The 23,127-nt window shown below is 45.6% G+C and overlaps 1 protein-coding gene across 1 annotated transcript in view; it reads right to left on the reverse strand.

Moving 5' to 3' along the window:
* Window positions 1-23,127, reverse strand: part of LOC115115811 (testican-1-like) — a 476,771-nt gene that overhangs the window by 45,376 nt on the left and 408,268 nt on the right. The window contains exon 7 of the mRNA XM_065018580.1: window positions 17,055-17,178. Within this exon, the coding sequence (XP_064874652.1) occupies window positions 17,055-17,178 (124 nt within the window). The remainder of the gene's footprint in view (window positions 1-17,054; window positions 17,179-23,127) is intronic.

The raw sequence follows: 23,127 nt of genomic DNA on the forward strand, positions 1-23,127 counted from the left end.
CACGAGCAGGTGTTGTGGGCTGGTGTGTCAGATAAAAACAGGTGACCTCTAGATCAGAGGTCAACAAGGGGCTAAACTCCTTCCATGTCTACCCAGCATATAATTCTGTCTCCATATGGCACTGAGCTGTGGACCTGCCACTATCTACCCTGCCAGAGCGAGAGAGAAAACAGAAAAGGGGGGGAATGTGAAAAGGAGGAGTAGAATCAAGTTGGGTGTTCAGCTGAAAGCTAAATTAAATACAACAGACAACCAGCAGATTCGGTTGCAGCCCCACAACCAACTCATTGGAATGTCCCCACCCCATGACCCAACAAGCAATTTAGACCAGTCCGCATGGTGGTCCCGACAACGACAACAACAACAAAAAGGGTCTGGGAGGGGGACAGGACTCTTAATAAAGCACAACTGAAGGCAACAACTTCTCTGGTTGAAAACAGCTCATGTGGCATCGATACTAGTCAGAAACATTTGTGCTAGTGTCTAAATTGACTACAAAGTGTAAATAGGATCATTTTGGTCATAAAGTCAGTCTCGTTCCAAAACAGAGAAATGATGGATAGCTATGCAGAGAGAGAGAGAGAGAGAGAGAGAGAGAGAGAAATGATGGATAGCTATGCAGAGAGAGAGAGAGAGAGAGAGAGAGAGAAATGATGGATAGCTGTGCAGAGAGAGAGAGAGAAATTATGGATAGCTGTGCAGAGAGAGAGAGAGAGAGAAATTATGGATAGCTGTGCAGAGAGAGAGAGAGAGAGAGAGAGAGAGAGAGAGAGAGAGAGAGAGAGAAATGATGGATAGCTGTGCAGAGAGAGAGAGAGAGAAATTATGGATAGCTGTGCAGAGAGAGAGAGAGAGAGAGAGAGAAAGAGAGTTGACTGATGCACACACACTTCCAGAGAGAATCCAGTGTTGTCATTGTGTGTATCACAGAGATGCCCAGCTTGCAGAGAGTTTGACAGTCTCAGGGAGAAAACCCAGAACCCGTCCGTCCACACTACCACCACACCTAATTGGCCTACCCTTCACTAACATTAGAGAAGGATGGGAGGGAGAGTATCGACCGACATACCTACCTACCTACCTACCTACCTACCTACCTACCATTCCCAGTACAGGAGAAGAGAGTGGGTGGGAGATAGTGAGCAGAGAGATGGGCAGAGTGTGGCCAGAGTGTGAGCAGAGTGTGGGCAGAGAGATGGGCAGAGTGTGGCCAGAGTGTGGGCAGAGCTTAACTAAGTTAACTTTCTTCCCTCTGGAGACACGTCACTCATACTCAGAGCTCATCACTTCAGAAGGCATATTAAAGGAGAGAGCGAGATCAGGAGAGAGGACAGAAATAGAGAAAGTGCGATAAAGAGAGAGAGAGAGGGGATGATAATGGATGATAAGAACAAGAAAAACAATCTTAAATCTGCCTTAACCTACGCAGATATTTATTATCTCACACACTCGCACGAGCACACACACAGCAAGGTTCTCAGCACACACAATGAATGTGCTCTTAAATGCTAGTAAAACTAAATGCATGCTCTTCAACCGATCGTTGCCCGCACCCGCCTGACTAGCATCACTAGAATATGTGGACAAATACAAATACCTAGGTGTCTGGCTAGACTGTAAACTCTCCTTACAGACTCACGTTAAGCATCTCCAAACCAAAGGTAATGACACGTTCATCGTATACATAATGAGCAGACCAAGGCGCAGCGTGAGTAGAGTTCCACATATTTATTAAAGTGAACCTTCAAAAAACAACAAAGAATAAATGAAAGTGCAGTTCGTAGCGCACATAGCACTAAACCAAAACAAAACAATATCCCACAAACGCAGGTGGGAAAAGGACCACACTAAGTATGATCCCCAATTAGAGGCAACGATCATCAGCTACCTCCAATTGGGAACCATACTCACACCAACATAGAAATTCAAGCCTAGAACACCCCTTAGTCACGCTCTGATCTATTGCACCATAGAGAGCCCTTAGAACCCCAAGGGCTCTCTATGGTCAGAGCGTGACAGGTAAATCTAGTATCGGCTTCCTATTTCGCAACAAATTCTCCTTCACTCATGCTGCAAAACATACCCTCGTAAAACTGACGATCCAACCAATCCTTGACTTTGGCGATGTAATTTACAAAATAGCCTCTAACACTCTACTCAGCAAATTGGATGCAGTCTATCACAGTGCCATCTGTTTTGTCACCAAAGCCCCATATACTACCCACCACTGCGACCTGTATGCTCTCGTCGGCTGGTCCTTGCTCAATATTTGTCGCCAAACCCACCTTCTCCAGGTCATCTAGAAGTATTTGCTAGGTAAAGCTCCGCCTTATCTCAGCTCACTGGTCACCATAGCAACACCCACCCGTAGCACGCACTCCAGCAGGTATATTTCATTGGTCATCCCCAAAGCCAACACCTCGTTTGGCCACCTTTCCTTCCAGTTCTCTGCTGCCAATGACTGGAACGAATTGCAAAAATCACTGAAGTTGGAGACTTATAATTGCCTCACTAACTTTAAGCATCAGCTGTCAGAGTAGCTTACCGATAGCTGCAGCTGTACACAGCCCATCTGTAAATAGCCCAACGAACCAACTACCTACCTCATCCCCATATTTGTTTTGGTTTTTCTGCTTTTTTGCCCACCAGTATTTCTACTTGCACATCCTCATCTGCACATATATCACTCCAGTGTAAATTGCTAAATTGTAATTACTTCTCCACTATTGGACTATTAATTGCCTTACCTCCTTACTACATTTGCACACACTGTACATAGATTTTTCTATATTGTGTTGTTGACTGTACGTTTGTTTATTCCATGTGTAACTCTGTTGTCTTTTGTCGCACTGCTTTGCTTTATCTTGGCCAGGTCACAGTTGTAAATGAGAACTTGTTCTCAACTGGCCTACCTGGTTAAATAAAGGTGAAATAAATAAATAAATACCATTTTTAAAAATCAGCACAATGGACAGCGCCCATTTTGGTAATGAATATTGGCTACAAGATAGATAGGGTAATTCACCTATTACAAACAGCCTATGTGAATGCGGCCGTACAGACCGCTGTCTCACCAAAATAATACAAACTAAATTCTGAAAGTAATAGCCTAGTTATTTATGCATGCAAACAAAAATACTGAATAGCAGTTTGGCTTAGAATACCGACACAACTGCAAATGCAAACGAATGAATGAGAACAGAGATACCAAATAGTAGGCCAGGTTAACAACATATCAGATCGATTAAGGCATGACACAATCTACACTGTACAAAACATTAGGAACACCTGCTCTTTCCATGACAGACTGACCAGGTGAATCCAGGTGAAGCTATGATCCCTTATTGATGTCACTTGTTAAATCCACTTCAATCAGTGTAAATGAAAGGGAGGAGCCAGGTTAAATAAGGATGCTGAAGCCTTGAGACAATTGAGACATGGATTGTGTATGTGTGCCATTCAGAGGTTGAATGGGCAAGACTAATTATTTGTGTCTTTAAATGGGGTATGGTAGTAGGTGCCAGGCACACTGGTTTGAGTGTCAAGAACTGCAACACTGCTGGGTTTTTCACGCTCAATAGTTTCCTTTGTGTATCAAGAATGGTCCACCACCCAAAGGACATCCAGCAAACTTGACACAACTGTGGGAAGCATTGGAGTCAACATTGGCCAGCATCCCTGTGGAACGCTTTCGACACCATGCCCTGACAAATTGAGGCTGTTCTGATGACAAATGGTGGGATACAACTCAATATTAGGAAGGTGTTCCTAATGTTCTGTATACTCCGTGTATCTTTAGGCTAGTTACATTTACAGTAAAAAAAACGCATTAAACAAAAGATGAATGGTTTCACCTTTTTCACATGTAGAAAGTCATGTCTCTCTGGGTCAAGGGCACACAAGGCCTCCACCAGTTGTCTGTTGTGTTTCCTGAATCATTCTGACATTTCACCAATGACAGCATCCAACGCGCTGAAGAAAAGTACTTTACACTCTCTTCTCCTCCGTCCTGATGGCCTACTGTCCACCGCGAGATTTGTACTTCCATAAAGTGGTCGTGTGCTTGGAGCCGGTGGTGAGTCTGTGCCACTAGTACTGCACTCTGCACAAACGGCTCCTAACGCACTGTCACCCCTCAGATTCTCAGTGTTCTCCAATGCACTGCAGACCACTTTGACTCCACTGTCAAGACCTGTTGCTTTTGCCTAAGTGATTTGTTTGGAGGAGGGAGAACACTGAGGTTCTGTGCACCACGGTGGCTGTAAACTTAAAGCCGGCTCCGCCTTCAGCAGCCCTGTAGCCTCGAGCCTTACTTCTGTGTTGTACAAACGCGTGCATTCCATATCAGAGGAACTTCACAATGCTGTCGTAACTTTTAACAACCACTGACACAGTAGCCAGGTGTCCGGTCCACCTCTGATCCAGTAGCCTTTTTTACACTTTCTCCAGTGTAAAGGGCAGCCACTGTTGATTTCTTTAAGAACTTGTAGAGTGAGTGACAGACATTAAAAAGTCCTTCAGTGTATAACATATTGCAGGCAGAGGCATATCACGTTATCCACTTAGCCTACCACAGATGAGAAACGTTTTTATGACTAGTCACTGCCCCAGTGGCTTACCATAGTGGCTTACCATAGCCCCACTACACACACTGCGGCGAACTCTGTCCGTTGTCCTGACTCAGTGCAGCGGGGATACAGATTTTATGCCAACCTTCCATGGAACAGAGAAGGTGATTATTTATTTAGCCAGCAGTCTAGTTGTTGAAAAAATCCTCCTGCTTTTCTCACAGAGTATCGCTCCACGCTATGCTCCCTCCATCAGACTAATGAAGGGGGGAAGAATGAGATAATAAGAGAGCGTTAATTCATTAGCACCAATTTTCCTTTTGTCTCCTGTTAGTCTCCATTGTGCCTGCTGAACTCTGGGTGCTGTGTGTGGTGTGTCAGCGACCCTAATAGAAAAACAGTATCAGCAGTGGATAGCTACGGTGTTCACGGCTGTCAAGGGTGTGTGTGTGTGTGTGTGTGTGTGTGTGTGTGTGTGTGTGTGTGTGTGTGTGTGTGTGTGTATCACAAGACAGAGACAAGTGTCATAATTTCCCCCTCTATCGTCTGTAACTCTACAACTCTTACTACTATACGTGTTTAGTCAGTGAATTAATACACTGCCATCTGAACATTAACATGAGAGAGACAGAGAGAGAGAGAGAGAGACAAAGAGACAGAGAGACAGAGACACAGAGAGAGTATATATATAATATGACATTTGTAATGTCTTTACTGTTTTGAAACTTCTGTATGTGTAACTTTATATATTCACTTTGTATATTATCTACCTCACTTGCTTTGGCAATGTTAACACGTTTCCCATGCCAATAAAGCCCTTGAATTGAATTGAAATTGAATTGAGAGACAGAGACAAAGAGAGACAGAGAGAGAGACACAGAGAGAGAGAGAGAGAGAGACAGAGGAGCAACAGATCAATCGACACCCCACCCAGACCAGCGAGACACTCTCCCAGACCTGCGGGACCACCCCCTGGACCTACACATAGAGGACCCACGCCAAGAGGACTTACATCCAGACCACAGCACCCCCAGACACATCCACACCCCCAACCCAACCAATCAACACCCCGCCATGTCAACCATGCCCACACCCCATTTAGGCCCCCTCAGATCAGACCTATGCCCCTCCTACCCACCCCATGCACCCCACCCCCGCAAAGAGGGCATCAACATGGAAGTCACACATAAGCCCAGGTAGTGAGCGGGCAAACAGGCCCAATCCCCACTCTTATGCCAGCCCAAGCCAATGGCATGTACCAGATGCTCAGCAGGCTCTGCTCACACTTACTGGCCTGAGGCCAAACCACACGACCAACAACATTGGACACTTTATGGAACACAAAGCCTTCACTATATCATCCTGGAATATCCAAGGCCTGAGGTCATCTGCCTTTGGCCTAAAGAGCAGGAACCCGGAAAAAGAAATTGGTAATACAGACATTGTCATCCTGCAAGAAACCTGCTATAGAGGAGACGGACCCACTGGTTGCCCTCTAGGCTACAGAGAGCTGGTAGTCCCATCCACCAAACTACCATGTGTGAAACAGGGAAGGGACTTAGGGGGTATGCTAATTTGGTACAGAGCAGACCTAACTCAATTAATCAAAACAGGGACATTTACATTTGGCTAGAAATTCTAAAGGAAATGATCTTAACAGAGAAAAAAGTATTCCTGTGTGCTAACTATATTCCCCCCACTTTAATGAAGACAGCTTCTCCATCCTGGAGGGGGAAGTCAATCATTTCCAGGCCCAGGGACATGTACTAGTCTGTTGCGACCTAAATGCCAGAACCGGACAAGAACCTGACACGTGCAGCACACAGGGGGACAAACACCTGCCTGGAGGTGACAGCATTCCCTCCCCCATATGCCCCCCTAGGCACAACTATGACAACACAACCAACAAAAACGGGTCACAACTCCTGCAGCTCAGTCGCACGCTGGGTATGTACATAGTCAATGGTAGGCTTCGAGGGGACTCCTATGGTAGGTACACCTATAGCTCATCTCTTGGCAGTTGTACTGTAGACTACTTTATCACTGACCTCAACCCAGAGTCTCTCAGAGCATTCACAGTCAGCCCACTGACACCCCTATCCGACCACAGCAAAATCACAGTCTCCTTGAACAGAGCAATACTCAATCATGAGGCATCAAAGCCAAAGGAACTGAGTAACATTAAGAAATGCTGTAGATGGAAGGAATGCAGTTTGGAAACCTACCAAAAAACAATTAGGCAACAACAAATTCAATCCCTTTTAGACAATTTCCTGGGTAAAACGTTCCACTGTAATAGTTAAGGTGTAAACTTGGAAAACAGAAGAAAATGAACAACAATGACAAATGGTTTAATGAAGAATGCAAAAATCTAAGAAACCCCACAGAGCCCCAGGACAGCAGCACAATTAGACCCAACCAAATCATGAGAAAACAAAAAGATAATTACTTGACACATTGGAAAGAATTAACAAAAAAACAGAGCAAACTAGAATGCTGTTTGGCCCTAAACAGAGAGTACACAGTGGCAGAATACCTGACCACTGTGACTGACCCAAACTTAAGGAAAGCTTTTGACTATGTATAGACTCAGTGAGCATATCCTTGCCATTGAGAAAGGCAGCCGTAGGCAGACATGGCTCTCATGAGAAGACAGGCTATGTGCTCACTGCCCACAAAATGAGGTGGAAACTGAGCTGCACTTCCAAACCTCCTGCCCAATGCATGACCATATTAGAGAGACATATTTCACTCAGATTACACAGATTCACAAAGAATTTGAAAACAAATTGGGTGAAATTCCACAGTGTGCCATCACACAAGCAAGATTTGTGACCTGTTGCCAGAAGAAAAGGGCAACCAGTGAAGAACAAACACCATTGTAAATGCAACCCATATTTATGCTTATATTTATGGTTATATTTATGCTTAACCATTTGTACATTGTTACAACACTGTATATATACATAATATGATATAATATTTGTAATGTCTTTATTGTTTTGAAAGTTCTGTATGTGTAATGTTTACTGTTCATTTTTATTGTTTATTTCACTTTTGTATATTATCTACCTCACTTGCTTTGGGAATGTTAACACGTTTCCCATGCCAATAAAGCCCCTTGAATTGAATTGAATTGAGAGAGAGAGAGAAGAGAGAGAGAGAGAGAGAGAGAGAGAGAGAGAGAGAGACAGAGAGAGAGAGAGAGAGAGACAGAGAGAGAGAGAGAGAGAGAGAGAGAGAGAGAGACGGAAAGAGAGAGAGAGAGAGAGAGAGAGAGAGAGAGAGAGAGAGAGAGAGAGAGAGAGAGAGAGAGAGAGAGAGAGAGAGATATGTATATATGTATGTATGTATGTACATGTATGTATGTGTATGTATGCGTGTATATATATATATATATATTTATTTTTTTCAATGTACTTTACTCAAACCAGTGAATTTCACTTATTATAAATGAGATCACTAACTATCAGCTCCTGGAATATCCAGGGCCTATACTCTTCACATTTGTTATAAAACAACAAATCCAGAATTGATTAAAAACATCAAGGGGCAGGACATCATAATCCTACTGGAAACATGGTGTCATGGAGACATAGATACTCAGTGTCCCTCAGGCTATAGAGAAAGTTTACTACCATCAATCAAACATAAAAATGTTAAACGGGGCCGAGACTCAGGTGGAATCATCATTTGGCATAAGCAGGACTTAGGCCTGAATGAAATGAAAAAAGGTACCACTCACATTTGGCTAAAACTTAACAAAGGCCCAATCTAATGTGACTGTCACTTGGGACTAGGTGTGTGTGCAGGAATCAGACGCAGAGAGAGAGAGAGAGTAACGGAGAGAGTAACGGAGTGCTTTACTATTGCACACCAAACTGATAAGCCCAATACAATACAGGGAGCAGGACACTATACCCAGACAACCCAAAACCACAGGGTGTCCAGTATAGAAAAGAAAATACACCATGACCTAATATGAACACACGTAACAAAAGACAATCCCGCACAAAACAAGGGCGGGTCAAACTACTACATATAGGGAAGCTAATTAAACCAAAATACACACAGGTGAAACTAATAAGACAAAACCAACAGACAAACGAAAAAGGGATCGGTAGCAGCTAGTAGGACGGTGACGACGACCGCCGAGCACCGCCCGAACAGGCAGGGGAGCCAACTTCGGAGGAAGTCGTGACAGTGACAATGATGTATACATATGTGCAGCTTATGCTCCTCCTTCAGATTCATCATATTATGATGATCAGTTTTTTGACAATCTCCAGACAGAAATCATTACATTTCAGGCACAGGGTAAAGTGCTTCTTTGTGGAGATTTCAATGCAAGAACAGGTTCTGAGCCTGACTACACTGATGCGGGAGGTAACCACCACATATTTGGACACCCCTCCTTGTACAGTAGCCCTATTATAAATAATAGAAACAGTCCTGACCAAATACTGAACAAAAATGGGAAGGAGTTAGTACATCTCTGTCGAGCCTTAGGCCTGTACATGCTTAATGGTAGAATCAGAGGGGACTCTTTAGGTCAGTTTACTTAGGCCTGTACATGCTTAACGGTAGAATCAGAGGGGAGTCTTTATGTCAGTTTACTTAGGCCTGTACATGCTTAACGGTAGAATCAGAGGGGAGTCTTTATGTCAGTTTACTTAGGCCTGTACATGCTTAACGGTAGAATCAGAGGGGACTTTTTAGGTCAGTTTACTTAGACCTGTACATGCTTAATGGTAGAATCAGAGGAGACTCTTTATGTCAGTTTACTTAGACCTGTACATGCTTAATGGTAGAATCAGAGGAGACTCTTTAGGTCAGTTTACTTAGGCCTGTACATGCTTAATGGTAGAATCAGAGGAGACTCTTTAGGTCAGTTTACTTAGGCCTGTACATGCTTAACGGTAGAATCAGAGGAGACTCTTTAGGTCAGTTTACTTAGGCCTGTACATGCTTAACGGTAGAATCAGAGGAGACTCTTTATGTCAGTTTACTTAGGCCTGTACATGCTTAATGGTAGAATCAGAGGAGACTCTTTATGTCAGTTTACTTAGGCCTGTACATGCTTAACGGTAGAATCAGAGGGGACTCTTTAGGTCAGTTTACTTAGGCCTGTACATGCTTAATGGTAGAATCAGAGGGGACTCTTTAGGTCAGTTTACTTAGGCCTGTACATGCTTAATGGTAGAATCAGAGGGGACTCTTTAGGTCAGTTTACTTAGGCCTGTACATGCTTAATGGTAGAATCAGAGGGACTCTTTAGGTCAGTTTACTTAGGCCTGTACATGCTTAATGGTAGAATCAGAGGGACTCTTTAGGTCAGTTTACTTAGGCCTGTACATGCTTAATGGTAGAATCAGAGGGGACTCTTTAGGTCAGTTTACTTAGGCCTGTACATGCTTAATGGTAGAATCAGAGGGGACTCTTTATGTCAGTTTACTTAGTCCTGTACATGCTTAATGGTAGAATCAGAGGGGACTCTTTAGGTCAGTTTACTTAGGCCTGTACATGCTTAACGGTAGAATCAGAGGGGACTCTTTAGGTCAGTTTACTTAGGCCTGTACATGCTTAATGGTAGAATCAGAGGGGACTCTTTATGTCAGTGTAGTTACTGCTCAGCTCTTGGGACAAGTGTAATCGATTATGCCATCACTGACATTGACCCCTCCTCCATTAGTGCATTCACTGTCAGACCACAGACACCATTGTCAGCCCACAGTCAGATCAAAGTGTTTCTAATGGTAACAGTCAATAGTAGAAATGTATTTGTCAAACGAAAAACATAAGCAGCAAAACAACGCAGAACTATGATATGAATACTTTGAAACTTTGAAACAGTATAAACAAACACTGAAATGCAAGAAATTGAATTATACCAAAAAGACACTTGATGAAATTGAAAACTGACCAAAATCAGTTCTGGGACATGTGGAACAATTTAATCACAACAAAGCCACAAGAATTAGCCATACAAGATGTAGGAATTTGGAAAACTTATTTTGATAATCTATACAAAAACCTCCCACAAGAAGACTTTAATTAGAAATTAAAGAACATTTTAACATCAGTCATTAATTAAAAACAACCAAAATCCTTTAGATTACCCAATAACCCAACAAGAACTAAATGAAAAGCTCAAATCTATTAAATCAAAGAAGGCTTGTGGTCTAGAAACATCAGAAATTAAATGCTGAAAAACAGCACACCTGAGTTTCAAAATGCTGTGCTTAAATTGTTCAAAATGGTTTTAACTTCTGGCTACTTCCCTGATGTCTGGAACCAGGGGCTCATCTCCCCTATCCACAAAAGTGGAGACAAATCAGACCCCAATAATTACAGGGGAATTTGCGTAAACAGTAACTTGGGAAAGGTTTCTGTAGCAGTTTGAATTCAAGAATTCAAACCTTTCTTCAAGAAAAAACGTAATAAGTAAATGTCAAATTGGCTTTCTCCCTAACCATCGCACTACTGACCATATATACACCTTACACACACTAATTAATAAACACCATCTCACTACTGACCATATATACACCTCACACACACTAATTAATAAACACCATCTCACTACTGACCATATATACACCTTACACACACTAATTAATAAACACCATCTCACTACTGACCATATATACACCTTACACACACTAATTAATAAACATGTCCACCAAAAAAAGAGGGCAAAATCTTTGCTTGCTTTATTGACTTTAAAAAAGCATTTGAATTTATTTGGCACGAAGGGCTATTCTACAAAATTTTCCAAAGTGGGCTTGGTGGTAAGGTGTATGACTTAATAAAATGTATGTACACAGAAAACAAGTGTGCAATAAAAATAAAAAAACAAAGAACAGAATGTCGAGGTGTGAGACAAGGCTGCAGTTTGAGTCCAAATCTTTTCAACATTTATATCAATGAATTAGCAGACATGTTGGACCATTCTCCAGCCCCAGGACTCACACTATTTGACACAGAGGTGAAATACCTGCTATATGCTGATGACTTAGTACTTCTATCACCAACCAAAGAAGGTCTTCAACAGAACATTAATATTCTAGAGCAATATTGCCATAATTGGGCCCTGGCAGAGAGAGTTAGAGTTAGTTAGAGGGAGAGAGTTAGAGAAGGGTAGAGTTTTGTCATCTATGAAAAATAGAAGACATCCTGTCAGAAGGCATCCATATTCATGGCCTCATCATTGCTGCATCAGAGCCAGGGAGGAGCCAGGGAGGAAGAGGGAGAGAGGACTGCACCCCTTAATACTTACACATATTACGAACACACACGCACGGTTTATAGATGCAAATACAGGCGCACAAGTAAACATGCAACATAAACATACGCTTACACATGTGTAAACACTCTCCCTCGCAAAAAGAATCATCTAGTCCTCACACACAAACAGAATCATGTCCATGTCTGCATGTAAAGCTGTATACATAAAGAGATGGAAAGGGAATGTACTTCTCATCACAAGCAGGAGATGATTTATATTCCTCCCTCCTTACCTCCCATCCTCCCGTCCTCCCCCTTTACTCTATGGGAAAGGCCTTTAGTTATAAGCATGTCATGCAAAGTAACTACAGACAGACATGACTGTATTCTCCCCAGGACTGACCTACCTAGCCCACCACTCTTAGCTCCTCCCCCAGGATTGTGTTTCCCCTCCCCCGACATACACACTCTATCCATCCCTCAGCACACTTTTCCATCTGGAGGAGAATGCCTCTCCCTGCTGTTTGTCTTTAGATTGTATTTTCTCTTCCTGAATCCCTCCATCCATCTCCTGAAATCCCATCTTCATGACAAACAATAAAACACACTCACTCACTCCATCACCCTCCATACTTCCCTAACTCCACTGGCTGATGCTGCCAGAGAAAAAAAGAGGGACAGAGTGACAGAGACAGAGAGAGAGAGTGACAGAGAGAGAGTGAGAGAGAGAGTGACAGAGAGAGAGTGAGAGAGAGAGTGACAGAGAGAGAGTGAGAGAGAGAGAGAGAGTGAGAGATGGAGGGAAAGAGGGACAGAGTGACAGAGAGAGAGAGAGAGAGAGAGAGAGAGAGAGAGAGAGAGAGAGAGAGAGAGAGATGGAGACAGAGGACAGGAAATAGAGAGAGAGAGAGAGAGAGAGAGAGAGAGAGAGAGAGAGAGAGAGAGAGAGAGAGAGAGGTGGTATGTGGGGAAGAAATGGAAACCAGAAGAGCTTTTTTGCGGACTTATTTTACATTCCAGAGTTGTGCTTGTGTGTGTGTACGTGTGTCTGTGTGGTAGTGTGTGTGTGCATGTGTCCGTCCGTGCAATGATTGCACGCTGACTGCATTAACTTGATTGTCACCATCTCTGTGATATATTCAGATGAACCCTGCTCACGCACACACAATCACTTTCCAATTAAAAGATCTTGTCAGGGTCATGTTTGATGAGGAGGAAACTAACAGACAGCTTATGAATAAATTCATAATGAACACATTGGGTCTCTTTCGGATAACGACAGGCCGTATTTCTCCGAATATCTGTGTTCACTTTTATATCACATGTAAGAGGGCAGAGATAATTAAATATCCACCAATGGCGATGCAGAATGCACACAACCCAACACACAATAGAACCAGTTGTACTGCTACATATTTCAAGACATGAGGGTGCAGCGACATACCCGATGAGTTGGACGATATTTTTCTCCTCAATCATCTTTAAAAAATGTACACTTAAAAACTGGACATCCACCAATCCTCCGGTGTTAATACAATGGAAAAGTCAAATGCTTTATTATATAAATGTTGAAAGTGCGTTTGGGGCCATGTAGCGGAGTGTGACACGGGCACTTGAGATGGGGGTGTGTAGTAGTGGGTCTGGGCAGGTTGATGTAGTTGATGGAGATGGGTTGTGTAGTAGTGGGTCTGGGCAGGTTGATGTAGTTGATGGAGATGGGGGTGTGTAGTACTGGGTCTGGGCAGGTTGATGTAGTTGATGGGGATGGGGTGTGTATTAATGGGTCTGGGCAGGTTGATGTAGTTGATGGAGATGGGTTGTGTATTAGTGGGTCTGGGCAGGTTGATGTAGTTGATGGAGATGGGGTGTGTATTAGTGGGTCTGGGCAGGTTGATGTAGTTGATGGAGATGGGGTGTGTATTAGTGGGTCTGGGCAGGTTGATGTAGTTGATGGAGATGGGTTGTGTATTAGTGGGTCTGGGCAGGTTGATGTAGTTGATGGAGATGGGGGTGTGTATTAGTGGGTCTGGGCAGGTTGATGTAGTTGATGGAGATGGGGGTGTGTATTAGTGGGTCTGGGCAGTTTGATGTAGTTGATGGAGATGGGGGTGTGTATTAGTGGGTCTGGGCAGGTTGATGTAGTTGATGGAGATGGGGGTGTGTATTAGTGGGTCTGGGCAGGTTGATGTAGTTGATGGAGATGGGGGTGTGTAGTAGTGGGTCTGGGCAGGTTGATGTAGTTGATGGAGATGGGTTGTGTAGTAGTGGGTCTGGGCAGGTTGATGTAGTTGATGGAGATGGGTTGTGTATTAGTGGGTCTGGGCAGGTTGATGTAGTTGATGGGGATGGGTTGTGTAGTAGTGGGTCTGGGCAGGTTGATGTAGTTGATGGAGATGGGGGTGTGTATTAGTGGGTCTGGGCAGGTTGATGTAGTTGATGGAGATGGGGGTGTGTAGTAGTGGGTCTGGGCAGGTTGATGTAGTTGATGGAGATGGGGTGTGTATTAGTGGGTCTGGGCAGGTTGATGTAGTTGATGGAGATGGGGGTGTGTATTAGTGGGTCTGGGCAGGTTGATGTAGTTGATGGAGATGGGGTGTGTATTAGTGGGTCTGGGCAGGTTGATGTAGTTGATGGAGATGGGGTGTGTATTAGTGGGTCTGGGCAGGTTGATGTAGTTGATGGGGATGGGTTGTGTAGTAGTGGGTCTGGGCAGGTTGATGTAGTTGATGGAGATGGGGGTGTGTATTAGTGGGTCTGGGCAGGTTGATGTAGTTGATGGAGATGGGGGTGTGTAGTAGTGGGTCTGGGCAGGTTGATGTAGTTGATGGAGATGGGGTGTGTATTAGTGGGTCTGGGCAGGTTGATGTAGTTGATGGGGATGGGTTGTGTAGTAGTGGGTCTGGGCAGGTTGATGTAGTTGATGGAGATGGGGGTGTGTATTAGTGGGTCTGGGCAGGTTGATATAGTTGATGGAGATGGGGTGTGTATTAGTGGGTCTGGGCAGGTTGATGTAGTTGATGGAGATGGGGGTGTGTATTAGTGGGTCTGGGCAGGTTGATGTAGTTGATGGGGATGGGTTGTGTAGTAGTGGGTCTGGGCAGGTTGATGTAGTTGATGGAGATGGGGGTGTGTATTAGTGGGTCTGGGCAGGTTGATATAGTTGATGGAGATGGGGGTGTGTATTAGTGGGTCTGGGCAGGTTGATGTAGTTGATGGAGATGGGTTGTGTATTAGTGGGTCTGGGCAGGTTGATGTAGTTGATGGAGATGGGGGTGTGTATTAGTGGGTCTGGGCAGGTTGATGTAGTTGATGGAGATGGGGGTGTGTATTAGTGGGTCTGGGCAGGTTGATATAGTTGATGGAGATGGGGGTGTGTATTAGTGGGTCTGGGCAGGTTGATGTAGTTGATGGAGATGGGGGTGTGTATTAGTGGGTCTGGGCAGGTTGATATAGTTGATGGAGATGGGGGTGTGTATTAGTGGGTCTGGGCAGGTTGATGTAGTTGATGGAGATGGGTTGTGTATTAGTGGGTCTGGGCAAGTTGATTTAGTTGATGGAGATGGGGGTGTGTATTAGTGGGTCTGGGCAGGTTGATGTAGTTGATGGAGATGGGGGTGTGTATTAGTGGGTCTGGGCAGGTTGATATAGTTGATGGAGATGGGGGTGTTGATTAGTGGGTCTGGGCAGGTTGATGTAGTTGATGGAGATGGGGGTGTGTATTAGTGGGTCTGGGCAGGTTGATGTAGTTGATGGAGATGGGTTGGGTATTAGTGGGTCTGGGCAGGTTGATGTAGTCGATGGAGATGGGGGTGTGTATTAGTGGGTCTGGGCAGGTTGATGTAGTTGATGGAGATGGGTTGTGTATTAGTGGGTCTGGGCAGGTTGATGTAGTTGATGGAGATGGGGTGTGTATTAGTGGGTCTGGGCAGGTTGATGTAGTTGATGGAGATGGGTTGTGTATTAGTGGGTCTGGGCAGGTTGATGTAGTTGATGGAGATGGGGGTGTGTATTACTGGGTCTGGGCAGGTTGATATAGTTGATGGAGATGGGGGTGTGTATTACTGGGTCTGGGAAGGTTGATGTAGTTGATGGAGATGGGTTGTGTATTAGTGGGTCTGGGCAGGTTGATGTAGTTGATGGAGATGGGGTGTGTATTAGTGGGTATGGGCAGGTTGATGTAGTTGATGGAGATGGGGGTGTGTATTAGTGGGTCTGGGCAGGTTGATGTAGTTGATGGAGATGGGGTGTGTATTAGTGGGTCTGGGCAGGTTGATGTAGTTGATGGAGATGGGTTGTGTTTTAGTGGGTCTGGGCAGGTTGATGTAGTTGATGGAGATGGGGGTGTGTATTAGTGGGTCTGGGCAGGTTGATGTAGTGAGTGAGGACTTCACTTGAAGTACAGTTACAATACTGGTTTCATGACAGTGCCTTTTTGTGCTGTTAAAATACCTGCAGGATATCAATAGTTTTGATTTTCACTTCATTGGGAGTTATATAAGTGGAGAACACACACACACACACACACACACACACACACACACACACACACACACATACGAGGGAGAGAGCTGGTTAGTGATATAAGGTGTTGTCAAACCAAACAAGAACAAACGTCATAACACCAGCGCTTATTTCACTGGACCAAGATGCTACGCTGTCACTAAAGGGTGTGTGTACTGTCTGTAACTGGGATAAGTGTATGAATCCCAATGATACGCTGTGACTAAAGGGTGTGTGTACTGTCTGTAACTGGGATGTGTGTATGGACCCCGATGATACGCTGTCACTAAAGGGTGTGTGTACTGTCTGTAACTGGGATAAGTGTATGGACCCCGATGATATGCTGTCACTAAAGGGTGTGTGTACTGTCTGTAACTGGGATGTGTGTATGGACCCCGATGATACACTGTCACTAAAGGGTGTGTGTACTGTCTGTAACTGGGATGTGATGGTGTGTACAACTGAAAAGCTTCTCTATTTTGCAGTTTCAAAAACTCACATGGACCAAGACACTAACTGACTGAAAGTCTGACTGACAGACAGACAGACAGACAGACAGACAGACAGACAGACAGACAGACAGACAGACAGACAGATTGCTTAAATGTAAATGTAAAATAGACTGACAGACAGACAGACAGACAGACAGACAGACAGACAGACAGACAGACAGACAGACAGACAGACAGACAGACAGACAGACAGACAGACAGACAGACAGACAGACAGACAGGTTTAGGGTTGAGGTTAGGGACTCACCGCTCTTCTCTGTTTTGTGGCTGTGTGGTTTGACCAGTTCCAGATCAGGCAGACATGGACACGGTCCTCCACACTTCAGAGCGATGTTCTTCCCTGACTTACACTCCTGGAACTCCAGCGTACACTACAAAACACATAGAGAATCATGGGTAGCGGAGTCTTTCTTCAGAGAGGCAGATGAGCCAGGCAAGACTCGCGTGAGGCACCATTGGACATTCAGCTCTGAACAGATGTAGTCATTAAGAAGTCATGTAAACACCCACGCATACACACACACTCACACAGATGGTGCTGGTTCTCTTCGCCTTGTGTATTAGAGAGAAGCAATTTCAAGGACAGCCCCCAATACAACTGCAGACAACAGATTACAGTAATCAGGTAATGAACAAATTAAAGTCATTTTTAATCGCAAAATAACAAACCTCAAATGGATTTGAAAGATGGTTTCTTGTCAAACCAAAGAATAATCACATTTTAAGTCAAATTTGAATAGAATTTGCCTCTGAGGGCCTGGAGAGATGCACGTGTCTCACACTGTCACGTTCTGACCGTAGTTCTTGTGTTATTTCTTTGCTTTAGTTGGTCAGGACGTGAGTTGGGTGGGTATTTTATGTTTTGTGTTTCTAGGTTGGGTTTCTTGTTTGGCCTGATATGGTTCTCAATCAGAGGCAGGTGTTAGTCATTGTCTCTGATTGGGAACCATATTTAGGTAGCCTGTTTTCTGTTGGGGATTGTGGGTGGTTATTTTCAGTCTTTGTGTGTCTGCACCAGATAGAATTGTTTTGGTTGTCACTTTGTTGTTTTGTGTTTTTGAAGTGTTCAGTTTTCCATTAAAAAGATGAACAGTAACCACGCTGCGCTTTGGTCGTCTCTATCTCCAGACGACAACCGTTACAGTTACAGACACACACACACATACACACACACCATTGAACGTGTCAATGCGTAATTTAATTTAGCATTTTTTATCGTTCAACCAAGTATGTTTATAACAATAAGACGCCTGAACGTCTGATTCAGTTCCACACGTTGTGTTAATGGAATTCACTCCACAATATAACAGCCACTGTACTGACAGGACCCACTGTACTGACAGGACCCACTGTACTGACAGGACCCACTGTACTGACAGGACCGACTGCACTGACAGGACCCACTGCTCTGACAGGACCCACTGTACTGACAGGACCCACTGTTCTGACAGGACCCACTGTACTGACAGGACCCACTGTTCTGACAGGACCCACTGTACTGACAGGACCCACTGTTCTGACAGGACCCACTGTACTGACAGGACCCAGTGGACCCACTGTACTGACAGGACCCACTGTACTGACAGGACCCACTGTTCTGACAGGACCCACTGTACTGACAGGACCCACTGTACTGACTGGACCCACTGCACTGACAGGACCCACTGTACTGACAGGACCCACTGTACTGACAGGACCCACTGCACTGACAGGACCCACTGTACTGACAGGACCCACTGCACTGTTTAATAATAATTCGGTTGGTGCTTATATTTGTCATATGTAACACATGTACAAGTGTGTACAATATGTATTTTTTGCATATCCCAACTCCCCCTGAGACAACCTCAGAGAGTGGGGTCACTGACCAGGGTCTGCCATTAACAACAGTGGCCCAGGAGCAATTAGGGTTAAGTGCCTTGCTCAAGAGCACAGAGGGAGTTTACACATAGTCGGCTAGTTGGCTCAGGGATTCGAACTAGCAATCATTCGGTTACAAACTCAACGTTCTTAATCCCTAGGCTACCTGCCGCCTGTCTACCATCTGTCAAGGTGGGGATTATAATGCCTGCATATAAACACAACACATTAACCACAGTGCCTATTGGGCCTACATTAATTAGGTCAAAAAGTTACTGACCTTTCAACTCTTTCATGTTAGGATATTACATAAGCTGGACAGCGTGAACATGTAGCAACATTGTGTGAATGTTTCTGATTCTTGGTGTATTTACATATTTATTTTCATTTATTTTCTTACATTTCTGCCATTGTGCACGGCACCATAGACTACGTACTGCATTAAACATTTAGATAGCATTTGCATACTGCTTGGTAAGAAACCTGGTCCCAATTGTTGTATGGATATCTGGGACAGGCTCTGTAATGGCTTTGTTTCTGTCTCTTTATGCATCATTATTGAAATGTGAATAATAAATAGCCCTTATTTTTTCCTCCACATTGTTTGCTCAATCCTGTCACAACCTTGACAGAGGGTAAACAGTGCAGTGGGTCCTGTCAGTACAGAGGGTAAACAGTGCAGTGGGTCCTGTCAGTACAGAGGGTAAACAGTGCAGTGGGTCCTGTCAGTACAGAGGGTAAACAGTGCAGTGGGTCCTGTCAGTACAGAGGGTAAACAGTGCAGTGGGTCCTGTCAGTACAGAGGGGTCCTGTCAACAGTGGGTAAACAGTGCAGTGGGTCCTGTCAGTACAGAGGGTAAACAGTGCAGTGGGTCCTGTCAGTACAGAGGGTAAACAGTGCAGTGGGTCCTGTCAGTACAGAGGGTAAACAGTGCAGTGGGTCCTGTCAGTACAGAGGGTAAACAGTGCAGTGGGTCCTGTCAGTACAGAGGGTAAACAGTGCAGTGGGTCCTGTCAGTACAGAGGGTAAACAGTGCAGTGGGTCCTGTCAGTACAGAGGGTAAACAGTGCAGTGGGTCCTGTCAGTACAGAGGGTAAACAGTGCAGTGGGTCCTGTCAGTACAGAGGGTAAACAGTGCAGTGGGTCCTGTCAGTACAGAGGGTAAACAGTGCAGTGGGTCCTGTCAGTACAGAGGGTAAACAGTGCAGTGGGTCCTGTCAGTACAGAACAAACAGTGCAGTGGGTCCTGTCAGTACAGAGGGTAAACAGTGCAGTGGGTCTTGTCAGTACAGAGGGTAAACAGTGCAGTGGGTCCTGTCAGTACAGAGGGTAAACAGTGCAGTGGGTCCTGTCAGTACAGAGGGTAAACAGTGCAGTGGGTCCTGTCAGTACAGAGGGTCAGTGCAGTGGGTCCTGTCAGACAGAGGGTAAACAGTGCAGTGGATCCTGTCAGTACAGAGGGTGCAGTGGGTCCTGTCAGTACAGAGGGTAAACAGTGCAGTGGGTCCTGTCAGTACAGAGGGTAAACAGTGCAGTGGGTCCTGTCAGTACAGAGGGTAAACAGTGCAGTGGGTCCTGTCAGTACAGAGGGTAAACAGGGTAACAGAGGGTAAACAGTGCAGTGGGTCCTGTCAGTACAGAGGGTAAACAGTGCAGTGGGTCCTGTCAGTACAGAGGGTAAACAGTGCAGTGGGTCCTGTCAGTACAGAGGTAAACAGTGCAGTGGGTCCTGTCAGTACAGAGGGTAAACAGTGCAGTGGGTCCTGTCAGTACAGAGGGTAAACAGTGCAGTGGGTCCTGTCAGTACAGAGGGTAAACAGTGCAGTGGGTCCTGTCAGTACAGAGGGTAAACAGTGCAGTGGGTCCTGTCAGTACAGTGGGTAAACAGTGCAGTGGGTCCTGTCAGTACAGAGGTTAAACAGTGCAGTGGGTCCTGTCAGTACAGAGGGTAAACAGTGCAGTGGGTCCTGTCAGTACAGAGGGTAAACAGTGTCAGTGAGGGTCAGTGCAGTGGGTCCTGTCAGTACAGAGGGTAAACAGTGCAGTGGGTCCTGTCACAGAGGGTTGACAGTGGGTCCTGGGAGGGTAAACAGTGCAGTGGGTCCTGTCAGTACAGAGGGTAAACAGTGCAGTGGGTCCTGTCAGTACAGAGGGTAAACAGTGCAGTGGGTCCTGTCAGTACAGAGGGTAAACAGTGCAGTGGGTCCTGTCAGTACAGAGGGTAAACAGTGCAGTGGGTCCTGGTACAGAGGGTAAACAGTGCAGTGGGTCCTGTCAGTACAGAGGGTAAACAGTGCAGTGGGTCCTGTCAGTAAACAGAGGGTAAACAGTGCAGTGGGTCCTGTCAGTAGTGCAGTGGGTCCTGTCAGGAGGGTAAACAGTGCAGTGGGTCCTGTCAGTAAACAGAGGGTAAACAGTGCAGTGGGTCCTGTCCTGTCAGTACAGAGGGTAAACAGTGCAGTGGGTCCTGTCAGTACAGAGGGTAAACAGTGCAGTGGGTCCTGTCAGTACAGAGGGTAAACAGTGCAGTGGGTCCTGTCAGTACAGAGGGTAAACAGTGCAGTGGGTCCTGTCAGTACAGAGGGTAAACAGTGCAGTGGGTCCTGTCAGTACAGAGGGTAAACAGTGCAGTGGGTCCTGTCAGTACAGAGGGTAAACAGTGGGTGCAGTGAGGTCCTGGGTCAGTACAGAGGGTAAACAGTGCAGTGGGTCCTGTCAGTAAACAGAGGGTAAACAGTGCAGTGGGTCCTGTCAGTACAGAGGGTAAACAGTGCAGTGGGTCCTGTCAGTACAGAGGGTAAACAGTGCAGTGGGTCCTGTCAGTACAGTGGGTAAACAGTGCAGTGGCTCCTGTCAGTACAGAGGGTAAACAGTGCAGTGGGTCCTGTACAGAGGGTAAACAGTGCACAGAGGGTAAACAGTGCAGTGGGTCCTGTCAGTACAGAGGGTAAACAGTGCAGTGGGTCCTGTCAGTACAGAGGGTAAACAGTGCAGTGGGTCCTGTCAGTACAGAGGGTAAACAGTGCAGTGGGTCCTGTCAGTACAGAGGGTAAACAGTGCAGTGGGTCCTGTCACAACCTTGACAGAGGGTAAACAGTGCAGTGGGTCCTGTCAGTACAGAGGGTAAACAGTGCAGTGGGTCCTGTCAGTACAGAGGGTAAACAGTGCAGTGGGTCCTGTCAGTACAGAGTGCAGTGGGTAAAGAGGGTAAACAGTGCAGTGGGTCCTGTCAGTACAGAGGGTAAACAGTGCAGTGGGTCCTGTCAGTGCAGTGGGTCAGACAGGGTAAACAGTGCAGTGGGTCCTGTCAGTACAGAGGGTAAACAGTGCAGTGGGTCCTGTCAGTACAGTGGGTAAACAGTGCAGTGGGTCCTGTCAGTACAGAGGGTAAACAGTGCAGTGGGTCCTGTCAGTACAGAGGGTAAACAGTGCAGTGGGTCCTGTCAGTACAGAGGGTAAACAGTGCAGTGGGTCCTGTCAGTACAGAGGGTAAACAGTGCAGTGGGTCCTGTCAGTACAGAGGGTAAACAGTGCAGTGGGTCCTGTCAGTACAGAGGGTAAACAGTGCAGTGGGTCCTGTCAGTACAGAGGGTAAACAGTGCAGTGGGTCCTGTCAGTACAGAGGGTAAACAGTGCAGTGGGTCCTGTCAGTACAGAGGGTAAACAGTGCAGTGGGTCCTGTCAGAGGGTAAACAGAGGGTAAACAGTGCAGTGGGTCCTGTCAGTACAGAGGGTAAACAGTGCAGTGGGTCCTGTCAGTACAGAGGGTAAACAGTGCAGTGGGTCCTGGGTCCTGTCAGTACAGAGGGTAAACAGTGCAGTGGGTCCTGTCAGTACAGAGGGTAAACAGTGCAGTGGGTCCTGTCAGTACAGAGGGTAAACAGTGCAGTGGGTCCTGTCAGTACAGAGGGTAAACAGTGCAGTGGGTCCTGTCAGTACAGAGGGTAAACAGTGCAGTGGGTCCTGTCAGTACAGAGGGTAAACAGTGCAGTGGGTCCTGTCAGTACAGAGGGTAAACAGTGCAGTGGGTCCTGTCAGTACAGAGGGTAAACAGTGCAGTGGGTCCTGTCAGTACAGAGGGTAAACAGTGCAGTGGGTCCTGTCAGTACAGAGGGTAAACAGAGGGTAAACAGTGCAGTGGGTCCTGTCAGTACAGAGGGTAAACAGTGCAGTGGGTCCTGTCAGTAAACAGAGGGGGTAAAGTACAGTAAACAGCAGTGGGTCCTGTCAGTACAGAGGGTAAACAGTGCAGTGGGTCCTGTCAGTACAGAGGGTAAACAGTGCAGTGGGTCCTGTCAGTACAGAGGGTAAACAGTGCAGTGGGTCCTGTCAGTACAGAGGGTAAACAGTGCAGTGGGTCCTGTCAGTACAGAGGGTAAACAGTGCAGTGGGTCCTGTCAGTACAGTGGGTCCTGTCAGTACAGTGGGTCCTGTCAGTACAGTGGGTCCTGTCAGAGCA

This window comes from Oncorhynchus nerka, linkage group LG5 (genome assembly GCF_034236695.1).
Source record: "Oncorhynchus nerka isolate Pitt River linkage group LG5, Oner_Uvic_2.0, whole genome shotgun sequence".
Lineage (NCBI taxonomy): Eukaryota > Metazoa > Chordata > Actinopteri > Salmoniformes > Salmonidae > Oncorhynchus > Oncorhynchus nerka.